Here is a 16,870-nt window from a genome sequence, read left to right as displayed (position 1 = left end):
CCCAATCCACAACAACTAAGCCAAGTATCCAAGCAACTCTACTCAATCTAATTTCATTCAAATTTTCACATTATTCATACTAAGGATTTTATAGAAATTAGCGAGAAAATAGAGGGAAAGGATTTCCTTACCTTGTTCTACATGATCTTAGGTCAAAATTCTGTTAGAATGTGAATTTGAGATTTTCCTAAAGCATCAAAGTCACAAATTTTCAACACCCACAACTCAAAATACAAAAATAGAGGAAAATGAAAAAATAGGGTAGGGTTCTCGTGATTATTCACCACAAAGGTTGTATAGAAATGTAGAGGGAGTTGAGAGCAATGCATATCCACAAACAAATCATTGATCGGAGCTCCGGTTTGTAAAAAAATTGAATTTGAAGGAAAAGGTGAATAGTATTTTGTGGGTGTGGTTTCTCTCTTCTCCTCTATGTCTCGAGCCCCCTGTAATGACCCACATTTTTTAAAACCTAAATATAAATAAGTTATCATTATTTTATTAATTGGAGTTCCTTATTTTTAGAAATTATTTTATTAAAAATAATTAAATTAATTTGATAACTATTTTAGTTTAATTAAATTTAGATTCTTATATATATTTTTATTATGATGAAATATTTTACATAATTAAAGCTATAATTTTAGTAATTTATAAATAATGAAAATTATATATTTTTTCATTTGAGTAATTTGATATTTTTAATTTTAAAATAAAGTTTAGTTAATATTATTATCGAGCTTAATATCCACTGAAATGAGTAAATATTGGTACTCTTCGGTGAACTTAGCTTTGCTAATGCTTCACCATATATCTTTTATTGTTATGTTGGTAATGTCATTTATATTAGTAACTCATATATATTATTACTTGTGTTTTAATATATCCAGTTTTCATAATTATCCGTTTAGAAAATTTATAACTTGAATTGCTGACTCAACAGCTTGATTTTGTAAGGTCCCACATCGGTTGGGGAGGGAAACGAAGCATGCCTTATAAGGGTGTGGATACCTCTCCCTAGCATGACGCATTTTGACGAGTGAGTGTGGGGGATTTCGGCTATCATCCCTATCGTCAAAGACAAAACCGTGAGTCCTTGTGTGCCAAAGCAGACAATATCGTGCTAGAGGGTGGTCTAGACTGTTATAGATGGTATCAGAGCCAGAGCCCGGATCGATGTGCTAGCGAGGGTGCTGGGCTCCCTTAGGGGGTAGATTGTAAGGTCTCACATCTGTTGGGAGGGGAACGAACCATACCTTATAAGGGTGTGGATACCTCTCCCTAGCATGACGCGTTTTGACGAGTGAGTGTGGGGGGGTTTCGGTTATCATCCCTATCATCAAAGGCAAAACCGTGAGGCCTTGTGTGCCAAAGCGTACAATATCGTGCTAGTGGATGGTCTGAACTGTTACAGATGGTATCAGAGCCAGAGCCCAAATCGATGTTCCAGTGAAGGCGCTGGGCTCCCTTATGGGGGTGGATTGTAAGGTCCCACATCGGTTGGGGAGAGGAACGAAGCATGCCTTATAAGGGTGTGCATACCTCTCCCTTGCATGACGCGTTTTGACGAGTGAGTAGGGGGGCTTAGGCATTCATCCTTATCGTCAAAGGCAAAACTGTGAGGCCTTGTGTACCAAAGCGGACAATATCGTGCTAGCGGGTGGTCTGGGCTGTTACAGGTTTCGTGACACCCAACCTCCTATGTGTCACCAAACCATTCAAAACCATCCTCATCATTATTAATCACAATCATCGGCATCTCATCTTCTTCCTTTAATGTTACAAGAAGGAAGGAAAAAAAAGAAAGAGGGAACGTAAATTCCATGGAACCCGAGAGCATCTGATTTTGATTTCTTGAGATCTGTAACTCCAATAAAAAATCTAATCCAATAAAAGTGTTCGTATCCTCCTCCTCTATATATTGGCATTACTTTTGTTCGGTAGAATTTGACAGTAACGTAGCTCTCCTTCCCCTTGAGTTTGGCCAATTGGAGTTCTAGGAGGCACAAACGATTTCTGACGTTTTTTTCTTCAACAGCTCAGTCAGAATGCTTCTCCAGAGTTTTTGTTATTTTTGTTTTGTATGGAGGTATAGTTTGATATTTTTATAGTAATTAAATATGAATTTGATAAGTAAATATTGGTTTGATTGATTATTGTTTGAGTTTCATTAAGTTTATGTTGAATTTTTGTTGAATTATTGTTGTTTGCTTGAGATCTTGGTTTGGTTATGTATGAACATATATTTAGGGTATTTTGATGATTTTGGGGATATTGTGATGTGATATTTTGAGATAAATTTGATGGCCACGAGACTAAATTAAAAGTTGTGAAAAAATAAAAAACCGTAAAACTAAAAAATAGATTAAAATTTAAACGTATATTTTGAAACAAAAATAAGAAAGGTTCGATTCTTTGTGAAGAAAGAAATCACCAAGAAAAATTATTTTTTGGGGATATAAAGATATTTTTATGAAAAGATTGAGTCTAATATCATAATTATATAAGTTTTTCGGGTATGTTGGGTAAAAAATAAAGTTCAAAGATAAAATAGGTATTTTATAAAAGTTCAGGGTTATTTTATTAATATGAAACAAAGAGTTAAGGTTTAAATATAATTCTATAAAATATTGAGGAATTCGTGGTTTAGAAAGTAGTTAATAAAAGTTTGAAAATAGATTTTATAAAATAAGTTTTAAGAGTATTATAAATATTAATTTAGGAAAGATAAGGGAAGAGTGTGAAGATAGTTTGTGATGTTGAAAGTAAGAAATTAAAAAAATGATGAGAAAGAAAAGAAAAGAAAAAAGTATTAAAGAACCTCTACCACAGGAGAGCATAGAATAGAAAAAAAAAGAATATATTAGTTAAAGAAATCTCTGCCACAGGAGAGTAGAGCGCAAAGACTAAAAGAACGTAACGAACCTCTGCTACAGAAGAGCAGAGCACAGAAAAGAAAAGAATGTATTAACTAGATGGATATTTGCCACAAGAGAGCAGATCTCTGCCAAAGGAGAGCATAGGACAAAGATAAAAGACTTTAAAAGACTGTCTACCACATGAGAGCAGATGCAACCTTGTTTGGGCTTTAGGGCCAAATGTATAGTGGGGATGCCCACACACTGTGAACTATTTTTCAGATGTAAGCATATTACAACATGTTTAAAGTCACGCTGTATGCGGCCTGACCGTAAGACTTATATGCACACTGTATGTATCTAAAAAGCCATATATGGAACTTGTGCCCGGGTAATATTGGGAGTGGGTAAGCAACCAACACATGAGCTCATGGCCTGCATAGGATAGACATGCATAATACTTGTTTGCATAAACTTCTTTGTGATATGTGTTTTTGTGATTGTGTGTGTGTGCTTCTTGACTTGTGATTTTCTCTGTATCTCTGGTTTATTAAAGTTGTTTATATTTGTGAGCTTTGTTGCTATTGGCCATTTGCTGAAGATTATAAGTATTCTGTTGTTAAATTCCTATTTAACGTATATTAGAATAAACATAACTATACACTCCAACCCTACTAAGAACTCCCCAGTTTATGCTCTGTATTTCCACCTCTTTCAGCTACAGGTACGAAGGTTTAGTGCGGAGTTATAGGAGCATAAAAGATTATGTTTACGAGTTGACTTGTTAGAATTTATTTTTTCCTTGCCTTGTTAGTTTGAATTTTATTCAGATGAATAGGTTTTGTAATTCATTTTGTATGTAATACTATAATGTATTATTAATATTAAGTATGTGAATATGTGTTATTTGTTCTTGTTGGAAAAGTTTTAAGTTTTTAGTGAAACCATCGGTAAATTTATGCATAGAGGCTCATACCATATTATTAAGTATATAAAGTAGTCATAATACTTCTTGCTATCAGAGCGGCGCAGCTGGAAATGTGATATTCTGATAGTGAAGGTGTTACATTATGGTATCAAAGAAGTTTGTTCTTGTTTTAGCCTTGGGAATGGACTGGCTATGCTTCACTGCATACTCTGAGTGTCTGTCATGCAATAGGACTTGTTTTAATGATAAGAGTTTGAGTTTCACATGCATAATTGTCTATTGATTAATGTTGTTAGTCGATCATTACATTTCTCTTGGTATTAAGTCTGGCCAACTTAATACTGATGATTTGTGTATACGGAAACACTAATAGATTACATAGACGAAATAGAAATAATAGGTTATACGAATCACGGAGTTTGGGAACATTAGAAGTTACGTTTTAAGGATTCGTTTTGACGTATACTCTCTATTCGTGCTATGTGACTTAGTGTCATCTCTTCTTTCATTGTTTTAATTAGAATTTTTTGTTCCAGATTCCTTCCTTAAAATGTGATGTGATTACTTTTTTTCAACCATACCTTATCATTCATGTATATCTTTGCCTAATTGTGATCCTATCTGTTCACTTGAATCTTTTCGAGTATTCATCCTTGATGTTGCTTGTATTTTTCACGTGAATCTAGTTTCTTTTTCATAGATTTCGAATTTATTTTATTGTATCAATTTTCAATGACGAAAATTTTTATAAAATGGGTAAAATGTAACGACCCACATTTTTTTAAATCTAAATAAAAATAAGTTATAATTTATTTTATTAATTAGAATAATTGATATTTTTAATTTAAAAATAAATTTTAGTTAATAATATTATTATCGAGCTCAATATCTACCGATATGAGTAAATACTCTTCGTTGAACTTAACTTTGCTAATGCTTCACCGTATATCTTTTATCGTTATATTGCTAATATTATTTATATTAGTAACTCATATATATTATTACTTGTGTTTTAATATACACAGTTTTCATAATTATCTATTTAGGGTATTTATAACTTGAATCGCCGACTCAGCAGTTTGGTTTCGTGACACCCAACACCTTACATGTCACTAAACCATTCAAAACCATCCTCATCATTATTAATCACCATCATCGGCATCTCATCTTCTTCCTTTAATGTTACAAGAAGAAAGGAAAAAAAGAGAGAGGGAACGTAAATTCCATGGAACCCAAAAGCTTTTGATTTCGATTTATTGAGATCCGTAACTCGAATAAAAAATCTAATCCGATAAAAGTGTTTGTGTCTTCATCCTCTACACATTGAAATTACTTTTGTTTGGTAGAAATTGACAGTGACGTAGTTTTCTTTCTCCTTGAGTTCGGCCAATTGGAGTTTTAGAAGGTACAGACAATTTCTGACGTTTTCTTCTTTAGCAGCTCGATCGAAAAGCTTCTCCGGAGTTTCCATTGTTTTGATTTTGTATGGAAGTAGGGTTTGGTAATTTTATAGTAATTAAATATGAATTAATAAGTAAATTTTGGTTTGATTGATTATTGTTTGAGCTTGATTAAGTTTATCTTGAATTTTTGTTGAATTATTGTTGTTTGCTTGAGATTTTGGTTTGGTTATGTATGAACAGCTAGCTGAGGTGTTTTGATGATTTTGGAGTTGTTGTGATTTGGCATTTTGAGATAAATTTAATGAGATTTGATAGTCACGAGATTAAATTAAAAGTTGTGAAAAAATCAGTAACTGTAAAACTCAAAAACAGATTAAAATTTAAATGTATATTTTGAAACAAAAATAAGAAGGGTTCGATTCTTTGTGAAGAAAAGCAACCGCCATGAAAAATTATTTTTTTGGGGATATAAATATATTTTTATGAAAAGATTGACTCTAATATCATAATTATATAAGTTTTTTGGGTATGTTGGGTAATAAATAAAGTTCAGGGATAAAATGAGTATTTTATAAAAGTTCAGAGTTATTTTTATAAATATGAAACAAAGAGTTAAGGTTTAAATACAATTCTATAAAATATTAAGGAATTTGTGATTTAGAAAGTAGTTAATAAAAGTTTGAAAATTAGATTTTATAAAATAAATTTTAAGAGTATATAAATATTATTTTAAATACTTATTTAAAATTAATCATTTACATTAGAGTAAATTAGTATTATAATTATTATTTATCAAGATTTAGTGCGGAGCTATAGGTGCGAAGGTTTAGTGCGGAGCTACAGGAGCATAGAAGATTATGTTTACGAGTTGACTTGTTAGAGTTTATTTTTTCTCGCCTTGTTAATTAGAGTTTTATTCAGAGGAGTAGGTTTTCTAATTGGTTTTGTATGTAATACTATAATGTATTATTAATATTAAGTATGTCAATATGTATTGTTTGTTTTTGTTGGAAAAGTTTTAAATATTTAGTAAAATCATCGGTAGATTTATTTTTTTTAGTTATTTCTACCTTTTTATTTTTTTTATATGCAGTACCAGAGAGACTTTAGCCCGTACAGTTAATTATAACACCAGCATGCATTTTTTCACAATTAATTATATTTTTGCGTTCTAAGTAATTTTTTGAGTTAAATTTTTATCTGTAAATTTTTAAATTTTGAATTTTAAATTTATAGCGCAGACCGGAGTGTTTAAACGCTCTTAACTCACTTTTAATTAATTAATTAACTAGTTAATATTTTTGCAGGTCTTACATCAATCATGATTCACGACCTGGGACTATGCACAGGGAAGAAGAATATGGAGAAGAAGAAGAATGAGATGAACATTATTTGCTATAAGTTATAAAAAGGGGAAAGGACCAAATTGGTTCAATCTCATTTTTTCTTACGTCATCTACTCGTTTTTCTTGTCAGCATGGCAATAACTAAGTCAAGTTACTCAGAAAACGGAAAATGTATTTGGAATTAACGTGGTGCACTTTTTTAAATCTAAACGACTAATTTAGAGCAATTGGAATCTCAGAAACTAAATTATTGTAAATTATCATTTTTAAAGACTAAAATGGAACTCAACTCAAGAGCATGTATAGATTCTTTTCTTTTTCTTTTACAAACAGACTTTTATATGCTGCTAGCAATTTAAAAATTGGAGAACATGGATGCCGTTCAATAGATCAGTGTGGATTCAATGAGCTTTTGACATTGGCAGGCTAATGCCTGCTTTGGTAAATTTTTTTCAAAGAAATAGGTGTGCTTCTCAAAACCCATAAGTATCTCACTTGTCGTTTGGTAAATAAAAAATTATGTCTTTATAGCATTTAAAAAAGAGACATTTTTAAAAATATTTAAACAAATAATTTTTAAAATTTATTTGTATTTATCAAATTTAAAACAATTTAACTATAATATAAATAAATATTCAAATTTATTCTCAATAAATTATTGATACCAAATTCTATTGATGATCTAAATTCTCTCTACTTATATCTATGGTTATTTTAAATTTTAAAATTTATTCTACTAAACATAATTATTATTTATATTTATTAAAAATTACTTTTGATTTGATTTGTATTACATAGATAATACAACTTTTAAGAAATTATTTTTCAAAGACCAATTTTAATAAACTACTTGTGAAAAATGAAAACTTTACCTAAATAAACCTACGGATATGTTTAGTTTGAAACGAGGAAAATTAACACATGCAACTCGTCAAATTTTTTCATCCTATAGCAGTGTGTTGTCGGAAGGCACTGTTACATACACTGACCCAAATAAGAAATTATCATTCTTATCCTTTGAACAAAGATTGCGTAATTGATTAATTCGACGCAAAAATGAACTCTTTCCACTACATACATGACTATCATGTCACTACATACATGACTATCGTGTTAAAAGTGACAATCATATGCTAGCATCAGAGTGCCAACTCTGAATTCACAGTCAGGTATCTCCCATATGCTGGTATTTTCTTTACATACACTGATAAACGTGCTTGCTTGCTAGCAGCTACAAAATGTTTCCGCCGATTCCTCCTCTCTTACACGGGTACTCGCCGGCCTCTATAACGTTCCAACAACTGCAGAGAATACCAGAAAATTAGCAGACTCAAGTTGAAAATTCCACCATTTTCCACAATATCTAAGTAAAACCTGGAAAAACTCACATTGTATCATTCTACATTGTCTACATAGATAGATAGACAGATAAAATTAACCATTAATCTTCCCCTGCATTGCCTAATTTGTAGCTCAATACAACCTTATTGAACAAGGGAAAGTTTTTTGTACTCAAAATTCAAGTTTTTTTCCATGTTTATTATCAGAATTCACAATACTTTAGCTTGATGCACTGTGTATAGGTGTTGCTTTTACACCCTCCATTGACATTATCTTTACATCTATCAATGGAAATTAAAATCAAATTGCTCCAAACAATCAGAGACACTGTAAATTTTTTGCTGATTGACCAAGAACATAAATTTTTTAGAGTAATACTCCAAACCACTCTCCAATAAACTTTTAGTAGGACACTCTAATCCAAATTTTAATCACCAAATCAATTTCTAACCTTCTATTTTGTTAAACAAATCAATCATATAAAATTCTCGTAAAAAGTTTGGCATATTAATCCCTATCGATATTTTATAAAGACAACAACAATATCTAAACAATTTTGAAGTTCTCAAACTGGTTCTTCCATATAGACGAACAATTTGATACGGGAACTAATTTATCTAACGAAAAATTTAGGGACTGATTTGGTGATTAAAATTTATTGAGAACTAAAGTGTCTGATTAAAAATTTTCTTAGGGATTGATTTAGGGTATTAGGCATTTTTTAATATAGCAGCTACGATAAATCACAAAAGTGTCGGCTGCTTCTACTTAAGTCTAGTTGGTTGGCAGGTGGTAAGGCATTTCAATTACATTACATTACAAATACCTACCGATCGGACATATGGCTGTTGAAACAACCAACCAAGAATTGGAATCTTCTGTAAGAAAACAGCCAGTGTGGGCCAGAAACCACTGCACATGAATACATGGTTAGCTTTAATTACAGATATACAATTCAACAGAACACACGAGTCTCAATTCCATTAAACCTGAATAGTACTATGAATCCATAAGCCTCAATGATCATGCCCAAAATAGGCCATCCCATGATGAGAATCAAGAATCCAATGCCAAACGAGATTGATCCCTTAAGAGAAAAGACAAAAATTATTGTTGAAAGTTTACTACAATACAGACAGAGAGGGGTACACATGTAACAAATATACCTTGAAATTACTTCGTTTCGTGAAGAATTGCATAGTGGATTTCACACCAATGGTTAAGGACACTCCAGAAATAAACAGGATCTGATTTGAGTGACAAGAAAACAAGGCATTAGAGATGACAATAGCAAAATCCCAAATTAAGCTTCAAAGTGGTCTTTGAAGTTTCCTAAATTTAAAATTACGTTAATTTGGAGCCATGAATCACGTTAGTCCCTCAAGCGTTTTCACGTTAGTGCCATAGGTCAAAACATGATTCAGTTGTGCTTAATGGAATTATGACACGTCAATTAGTGACACATGGCATATTGGCGCAGACGGTAATGCCACGTGTCATTTTGGTACATGTGATGTAACATGATTTGTCTATATATCACTAGGATGTTATCATTACAAATGGTTTAAATTGGGTTAGGGTTTAAAAAATTATTAAGAATTTTGAATTTATGAAACAAAATAAGAGAGACTATCTCAATAACTAATTGTTTCAAATATTCTTAGCATCCCCAGAGAGATACATTGTAACTTAGTCGTCAAAAGGTGCTTTCTATTTGATTCCCGTCCTTTAATTTTAGAAACTAAAATGAGTTATGAGTGAAAATTTAGGAACCTATTAGAGTCACTTGATGACATGTGTAAACAAATCATATTGCTATACGTGACACGTGGACAAACTGTCATGACGGATGGCATTACCATTCATGTCAAAATGCTGTGTCACTAACCAACACGTCATCACTCCATTACACATAGCCTAACCATGTTCTGACATTCGATACTGACTTTCAACATTAGTATGTCATGCCACCCCATCGTTAACAAAAAGTTCTCGAGGAACTAATGTAAGTTACCAAGTGAAAATTTGGGGTCCAAATTAAAGCAACTGAAAATCTGGAGACCAATTTGAGGCTAGGGTCAAATCCAAATTCAATGACCACTTCCAAGCTTAACTATAAAAACCATAATAAGAAGTTTTACTTAAGCAAGGGACTCAAAATAGAATAGAAACTTACATTTCCCATAGCTAGTAATCCCTTGTCGAAGAAGAAGATAATCCCAAGGAATGAGAAAAATATACCAAATCCAGTTAACCCTAACCCGATCTCTGTATCATATGCCCATCCCATAAACATATTCAGATGGAGGAATTGTAAATAAGGTAAAAAATATGACAGAAGTAGATTCCAACTACGTAACTTAGATATGTCCAATAGACAGTTTTGTCAAATTAATCCTTGTACCAGGAATAATGGAAAAATGTGAGAGCAAAACAAAGGCACTAATAGATATCTTGAAAACTATATCATATTAGCCAAATCCAATTAGTTCCAAGAAGTGAAATTAATTTCGAGTAATCAATTTATTACTCGAAAAAATATTTGGGTACAATTTCTTTTGACCATGAAAAGAACTGAAGATAAATTCAAGGTATAGACAGAAAAGAAAACACCAGAAAAGGAAATAAAATGCAGAGCCTTAAAATAAACCAAAGCCCATTGACCAAATAACTGAATATCTAAGTAACTTAAGGAACTACTAGCTTAATCTACAACAATCTACTCTTAAGTCTCAAACATAAGCATTAGATGCAGTAGACCACATAATATAACACCATTAGTACAGCTACAACAACAAAAAGTATCACATTCCACTTACTTTTGCGATCATTCATCTCAAAGGAAACCATTTTACTAACAACTCTTATGTCCTTGCGTTATCTGAAACATATAATAAAGTAACCAAACTAGGTTAGTAGAAGTAACCAAACTAGGTTAATAGAAGCATGTAGATCATTTATCTACAGAAAATGTAATTCTAAGATAACATTGCAACATCACCATCTAGGAAAATGATAATCCAGCAAAAAAAAAAATCCCAGGAAAAAAAAAATTTTCTTTATTTATTTATTTTCCATGTCCAACGAGAGTAATCTATTCCACATTCACTCAGAGAACTATAATAAAGGAAACTATTCCTAAGAGCTACAGCCGAAAGTATACACCAACCTTCTATCAGTGGTGTCTAATATTTTGAGAATAACCATTCAAAATCCAAATCCAAAGCCAAGAGGCTGAAAAGCCACTCTGGACCAAAAATCCATATGCATCCATAAACCATCACATTGTGTCAAGCTTTTAAATATTAATACTGAAGAACATATTGATGTAAGAGACCCTTCCAAGAAAAAATGAAATTGTAGTATCTCAAAGAGACTTTTGAATCAAACTTTTGTAATATGAGAAGCGGCAATGAGCCCCATGGGAGAGGGTAGAAAGATTCTAAAAATCTTAGTGTCCAATAGCCAAATCAGCGAAAAAGAATACACAACCTATACTCCTAAATGAAAACTAACCCTAAATAACAAGCATATTCATTGACAACAAAATTAACAGATCTTCTAATTGAGCCTTTTCATACACTATCCCTGATTCATTCACATCATTGATCCAAATAGATATACCCGATCACAGGGTGTAATTTTCAAGGATGTTCTGCTCCAGAATGCTACAACATGCTTTCCTCGGCAATGAACAATTAACAGAACAACTTAACACTAAATCAGATCATTTATACAAGTACCAATACCAGCGGCGAAATCAGCAGGTGAGAGAACGGAGGCGAAGAAGAGGACGGCGGGACAAGTGGAAGATGGCAGCAAGGGATCTGACGACGAGAAAAGCAGAGGACAGCGGCAAACGGGTGGAACAGCAGAGACAGAGACAAGGGTTAGTGTGCGGCGTGACGGCGGCAGACGGTGGGCCGGTGGCGAGGATGAGAAGAAGAGAATCGGAGATTTAGAGTAGTGAATGCAGAGGTTGGGGCGGAGGAGATTGTAAAGGTCAGGTCTAGGGGTATTTTGACTATTTTCAGATTATGCGAGGATAATTTTGTAATTCATTCTATATAAGTAGTTAAGTGCTTAATGAGTACAGCGGACACGGGGAAGGTACCTTAATCCCCCGCGCCGAAGGCAACGGGTACTTGTTACGACCTTTTTGTTTTGGAAAAGTATGTGGAACCAAAAGGGATCAGTCAAAAACTAAATAAAATCACATTAATTTATATTAATAATTAATTTTAAATTTTTTAAATTCAAAATTTAAAAAATTTAAAATTAATTAGGTAAACCTAATTAAAACCTATAAAACCCTTTCTCTTCTCTCTCACATTAACCTACCTACCTCCAACAATTACACACAGATCTCTCTCTTGTCAATGCTACTGGAAGCGCCGACGACTTCTATGCTCTCCAGGTAAACCTATCTTCATTCAGTGAGGAATGAGTGGGAGCCGCCTTCCCCGTTAGGAGTTCCAAGAGCAGTATACCAAAGCTGTAGACGTCTGCCTTTTGTGATACTTTGCGAGAGTCAGCGACCTCTGGGGCACGATAGCCGGAAATATAGTTGGGTGTGACGGTCGGGAGAGCAAGATGAGCAAGGCCAAAGTCGGAGACACGAGCTTCAAATGATTTGGTGAGAAGGATATTTGAGAATTTGATGTTTCCATACGAGGATGTTGGTCCGTGTGAATGTAGGCATGCGACCCCACGAGCAGCGCAAGGGCAATGTCAGACCTTGTTTTCCAATTCACGGGAGTCCCTCCGGCATCGTTATATAAAAAAATATTCATTTAATATGAAAAAAAAATATTCTAATACTTAACAAAAGAAACATCCAATTATATTTTAGTAAAAATAATTAAATATCTATAAAATTTTAAAAAATAAAATTTTTAAAGAAATAGAGATATTCACATTTGCAATACAAAAAAATACGAAAAATATATAAAAGAACATTCATTTAGTATGAAAAAGAAACATTATGATACTTAGCAAAAGAAACATCCACATATATTAACTCGTATAGATTTTGAATTCACCAAAAGTATTTTGGCTGGTTTTTGGCTAATACCCTTTTGGTTCCCTAGCGTTGCTCGTTTGTTTTAGATAAACTAGTTTATTTTTCCGCGTCTTACAGCCAAAAATCAGCCATAGAATACATCTTTTGCTTTGTTGTGGAAATATGTTAAACCAACAATGTTTTCTGAATATATAGATATATATTGAATGAAATCAAATCAATCATTTACAATATTTTGTCTCCCTAGCTTTAAGTATTTGTACAAGCATTTCTATATTATCCTTTTGTATTGTAAATTATAGATTTTGCAATACTTACAATGCCATTTTCCCCACTTTTCTATTAAATGGAATGCTTCCTTTGAAATTTTGTGATTACAGATATGTCTCTGCCTCATAATGTTTTAATATTAGCTATTTATGAAAGCAATTGGTGTAATGTTACAGGTTTATGTTTGGATGAACAACAAACCAGAGAGGTTTAGTGTATCTTCAAGTGATGCAGCAATTCAATTAGATATGATTTCCAAGGTTCATGGAGTTTCTAGTGCAGAAGAGTATTTTCTGAGTCTGGCTGATAAGTTAACAGATAGAAGGACCTATGGAGCTCTTTTGAATGTATACGTGCGATATAGAATGAAGGAAAAGGCAGAGGCATTATTTGACAAAATGAGGAGTAAAGGTTATGCAGTACATTCGCTACCATTTAATGTAATGATGACTTTGTATGTGAACCTTAAGGTTTATGATAAAGTTGATATGTTGGCTTCAGAAATGAGAGAGAAAAACATACGGCTCAATATCTATTCATATAATATCTGTCTATCTTCATGTGGTTCTCGAGGATCAATAGAAAAGATGGAGGAGGTGTTTGACCAGATGGTGAAGGACCCGAAGATTTTTCCTAATTGGACTACATTCAGCACAATGGCTACAATGTATATAAATATGAATATGTTTGAAAAAGCAGTAGGCTGCTTAAGAAAGGTTGAGAGTAGAATCAAAGGCCGGGATAGAGTACCATTTCATTATCTTCTGAGCTTATATGGAAGTGTTGGAAAGAAAGACGACGTTTATCGTGTGTGGAGTACTTATAAATCATTGTTTGCCACTATACCAAACTTGGGATACCATGCTATTATTGCTTCTCTGGTTAAACTGGATGATATTGAGGGTGCAGAAAAAATTTATGAGGAATGGCTTTCAACAAGTTCGACTTATGATCCGAGAATAACAAACCTTCTGATAGGCTGTTATGTCAAGAAAGGCAATACTGACAAAGCTCTGGGTTTCTTTAGACAAATGACTGAAGGTGGTGGAATTCCGAATTCAAAAACTTGGGAGATTATTTGTTCTGGGCATATCGCTGATGAGAGGATTTCGGAGGCTCTGTCCTGCTTTAAAGAAGCTTTTGTGGCCGATGTTTCAAACAAATGGAGACCAAGGGCGACAAACTTTTCTGCATTCTTTAAACTTTGTCAGGACAAAGATGATACTACAAGTGCTGAAGTGTTAACTGGGTTTTTGAGACAGTCTAGATTTATCAAGAATGAAGTTTTTGTGTCACTCATTGGCTTGTCAGAATCCGATGGTACCATCAACAATGACGAATTGTCGACCGAAGTTGATACCGCGGATATAACTGATGACAACGATGATGGTGAAAATGCAGTTGATGACGCTCAAATGTTCAACCAATTGGAGAGTACCCTGTGATACATAATGTCTTTTTCCATTTGAAAAATGCAGAAAATGCATTGCTAGAAGTGTAGTTAGTCATTGAAGATGATCTTGTTCAGGATGCATAGTTTACGTGACTAACCATGATAATGATGAGCAGTGATAATGCTTAAAGTAGAGAGCATGGAATTTATGTTGGCTTTTCAATTTCAAATTATTCAGAAGGAAAGAGGCTTTATTAAACTGGTATCCGTTTCTATCAAGGCCATTATAAACAAACTAATAATATATGACCCTCCACCACCTTCTCAATTAGGTAGCCTTTGTTTTGAAGTATTGATAGAGAGATTGATAGACTGAGATTCAATATCAAATTTATTGGCTGAGAGATTTATACTAAAATTTTTGTCTCTATTCCTAAAATTTCAGTATCTCTAAAAAGTGAGAACACAGGAGACTGAAATTTTTAGGGTCAGGGACTGAAACTTTAATAACATTTTATACTTAAAATATCCTCATTTCAATTAATTAATTCCAATTTTATCTTTTGTACAAATTAAATTAGAGTTTCATTCTTATTTTAATTTCTGTCTCCCACTTTGTACCAAACAAAATACTGAAATTTATTTCTGTCTCTGTCTCTTAACCTCAGTCTTACTCTTTCAATCTATGTCTCTCCACCAAAACGCTACCTTTATGTTTGAAGAGAAATTCTTATTTATGGTGTTTTCTACAGATTTAGACAATTTTTGTAAATGTATCTTTAAGGGGATCATGCCTGCTAGGTTGGTGGAAATTATATTATTATTTTTTAAAAAAAGCTTAGCTATATAGAATTAATAATATTTAGGGTCTGTTTGGATAAATTTATAAGTAACTTTTTTAACTTTTAAGTTACAGGAAAGATTAAATTTAATTTAAATTATAAATTATATATAATTATTAAAGTAGGTTATAATTTGTGATTTTACTGTATTTATTTTTCATTATTTTTGTTATTTTTATTTGTAAGTTGATTTATTTTAATTTTTAAAATTATTAATAATTTTGCTACTAAAAGTTTGAGTTGTATAAAAATATTCAATTTTGATTTAGTTTTCATATTTACAATAAAAATAAAAATAAAAATATATTTATATTTAATTTTTAGTATTTATCTACTATTATTAAAATTGGATATTTTATGTTTGACTTTAAGCTTTTAATTTTATTAAAAAAATTTCATGATTTTAAAAACTAATTATTAAATAAATTAACAAATTATCAATTTATATACATTGATTTGAGTAAATTTTTTTCTCCGAATAAAATATATTAGTGTTATTTTCTATTTTAACCATAATATAATATATAGTGTAAATTTAAATAGGACAAATTAGTATATTTACAATTTTGTTGTGTGTGAAATTTTTAACTAAAGTAGAATGACAATATACTTTACAACAAAAAAAGCTAAAATAACCATAAATTTTGTATCAAAAATAGGGATTGGATGTCAATGGCGTGGGACAGAAGTGGAAATGCCTCTCAATTTTCTCTCCGTAAATCCTGACATTTTTTCACTTTCGTCTTCAATCTCTATTGTGGAAAAATGTTAACTTTTTTCTTTGTTTTTTGTGCTTTTCGAAATTCTCGTAAGGTCCTGATTTTCATTTAATAAAATTTAAAAATAAAATAAAATAAAAACATAAAACGTTAAAACAACATATAAATATATTTTATCTAAAATTATAAATTAAGTAAAATTTTATATTATGTCCAAATAAATAAAATAACATACCATAAAATTACTAAAATATATATGAGAGATGAAATTACTAAAATATAGCTCTAAAATTTTAAAGACAATTAAATATATTTACTTAATTCTAAAATTATGAAAAACTGGGCGAGAATCTCCATATAGGAATTTGTAGTTGTCTTTTTGGAGAATTTTATTTCCTACTTTTGTCCCACAAAAAAAAATTCATATTCGGATTTTCATTTTGGCCAATTTTTATGGTGATTGTCATGGTCTTGAAAAGTTTTGCCACACCTAATAGAAAATATATTTTTTTTCAAATTTTGTAAGTGGTAGCTGGTATATAAATTTACAATACAAACGAATGATAATTAAAGTACACTAGAATAATATAATAATAATGATCAATAAAAACATAAAATTTAAGTAAGACTAGAAGTAATCATCATAGTAAAAATAAAATAAAATATAAAAATATTATGTACACATAAATAATTAGTTACTATATAATTGTGTATAAATATATGTGTTATTAAATTTATTTTTAATGT

At 31.7% G+C, this 16,870-nt stretch overlaps 2 protein-coding genes across 5 annotated transcripts; one reads left to right on the top strand and one right to left on the bottom strand.

Annotated features, from left to right (window-relative positions):
* Positions 1-7,463: 7,463 nt before the first annotated feature.
* On the bottom strand, positions 7,464-11,916 carry LOC107459122 (vesicle transport protein GOT1). Of its 4 annotated transcripts, none has more exons than XM_016077332.3 (7): positions 11,620-11,916; positions 10,696-10,757; positions 10,053-10,144; positions 9,043-9,123; positions 8,866-8,963; positions 8,707-8,788; positions 7,464-7,836 (listed from the first exon to the last, which is right to left on the bottom strand). In XM_016077332.3, the coding sequence occupies exons 2-7, from the start codon at positions 10,724-10,726 to the stop codon at positions 7,798-7,800; spliced, it is 423 nt and encodes a 140-aa protein (XP_015932818.1). In that variant the 5' UTR covers positions 10,727-10,757; positions 11,620-11,916; the 3' UTR covers positions 7,464-7,797. The 4 variants fall into 4 exon arrangements, with proteins under 4 accessions (XP_015932818.1, XP_015932817.1, XP_052107377.1 ...); XM_016077331.3 differs by having other exon boundaries at positions 11,626-11,916; XM_052251417.1 differs by lacking the exon at positions 11,620-11,916 and adding an exon at positions 11,501-11,575.
* LOC107459087 (pentatricopeptide repeat-containing protein At1g02150-like) lies at positions 11,542-14,787 on the top strand. Its single transcript, XM_021127959.2, has 3 exons — positions 11,542-11,794; positions 12,241-12,293; positions 13,346-14,787. Exons 1-3 carry the CDS (start codon positions 11,542-11,544, stop codon positions 14,612-14,614), a joined length of 1,575 nt encoding a protein of 524 aa, XP_020983618.2. The 3' UTR covers positions 14,615-14,787.
* Positions 14,788-16,870: the final 2,083 nt, after the last annotated feature.

The sequence above is a fragment of the Arachis duranensis genome, chromosome 7 (genome assembly GCF_000817695.3).
Source record: "Arachis duranensis cultivar V14167 chromosome 7, aradu.V14167.gnm2.J7QH, whole genome shotgun sequence".
In the NCBI taxonomy this organism is placed as follows: domain Eukaryota; kingdom Viridiplantae; phylum Streptophyta; class Magnoliopsida; order Fabales; family Fabaceae; genus Arachis; species Arachis duranensis.
Note: the sequence above shows the minus strand (reverse complement) of the source record. Positions and strands in the feature narration are given on the sequence as shown.

Excerpts from the sequence above, each read along its gene's own strand:
- LOC107459122 (XM_016077332.3), bottom strand. The coding sequence starts at position 10,726 with ATGGTTTCCTTTGAGATGAATGATCGCAAAA. Across the intron at positions 10,145-10,695 it reads TGAGATGAATGATCGCAAAA|AGATCGGGTTAGGGTTAACT; the intron begins GTAAGTGGAATG and ends CATATGATACAG. Across the intron at positions 7,837-8,706 it reads AACAGCCATATGTCCGATCG|TTGTTGGAACGTTATAGAGG; the intron begins GTAGGTATTTGT and ends TATTCTCTGCAG.
- LOC107459087 (XM_021127959.2), top strand. The coding sequence starts at position 11,542 with ATGCTACAACATGCTTTCCTCGGCAATGAACAATTAACAGAACAACTT. Across the intron at positions 11,795-12,240 it reads CGGCGTGACGGCGGCAGACG|ATCTCTCTCTTGTCAATGCT; the intron begins GTGGGCCGGTGG and ends AATTACACACAG. Across the intron at positions 12,294-13,345 it reads ACGACTTCTATGCTCTCCAG|GTTTATGTTTGGATGAACAA; the intron begins GTAAACCTATCT and ends GTAATGTTACAG.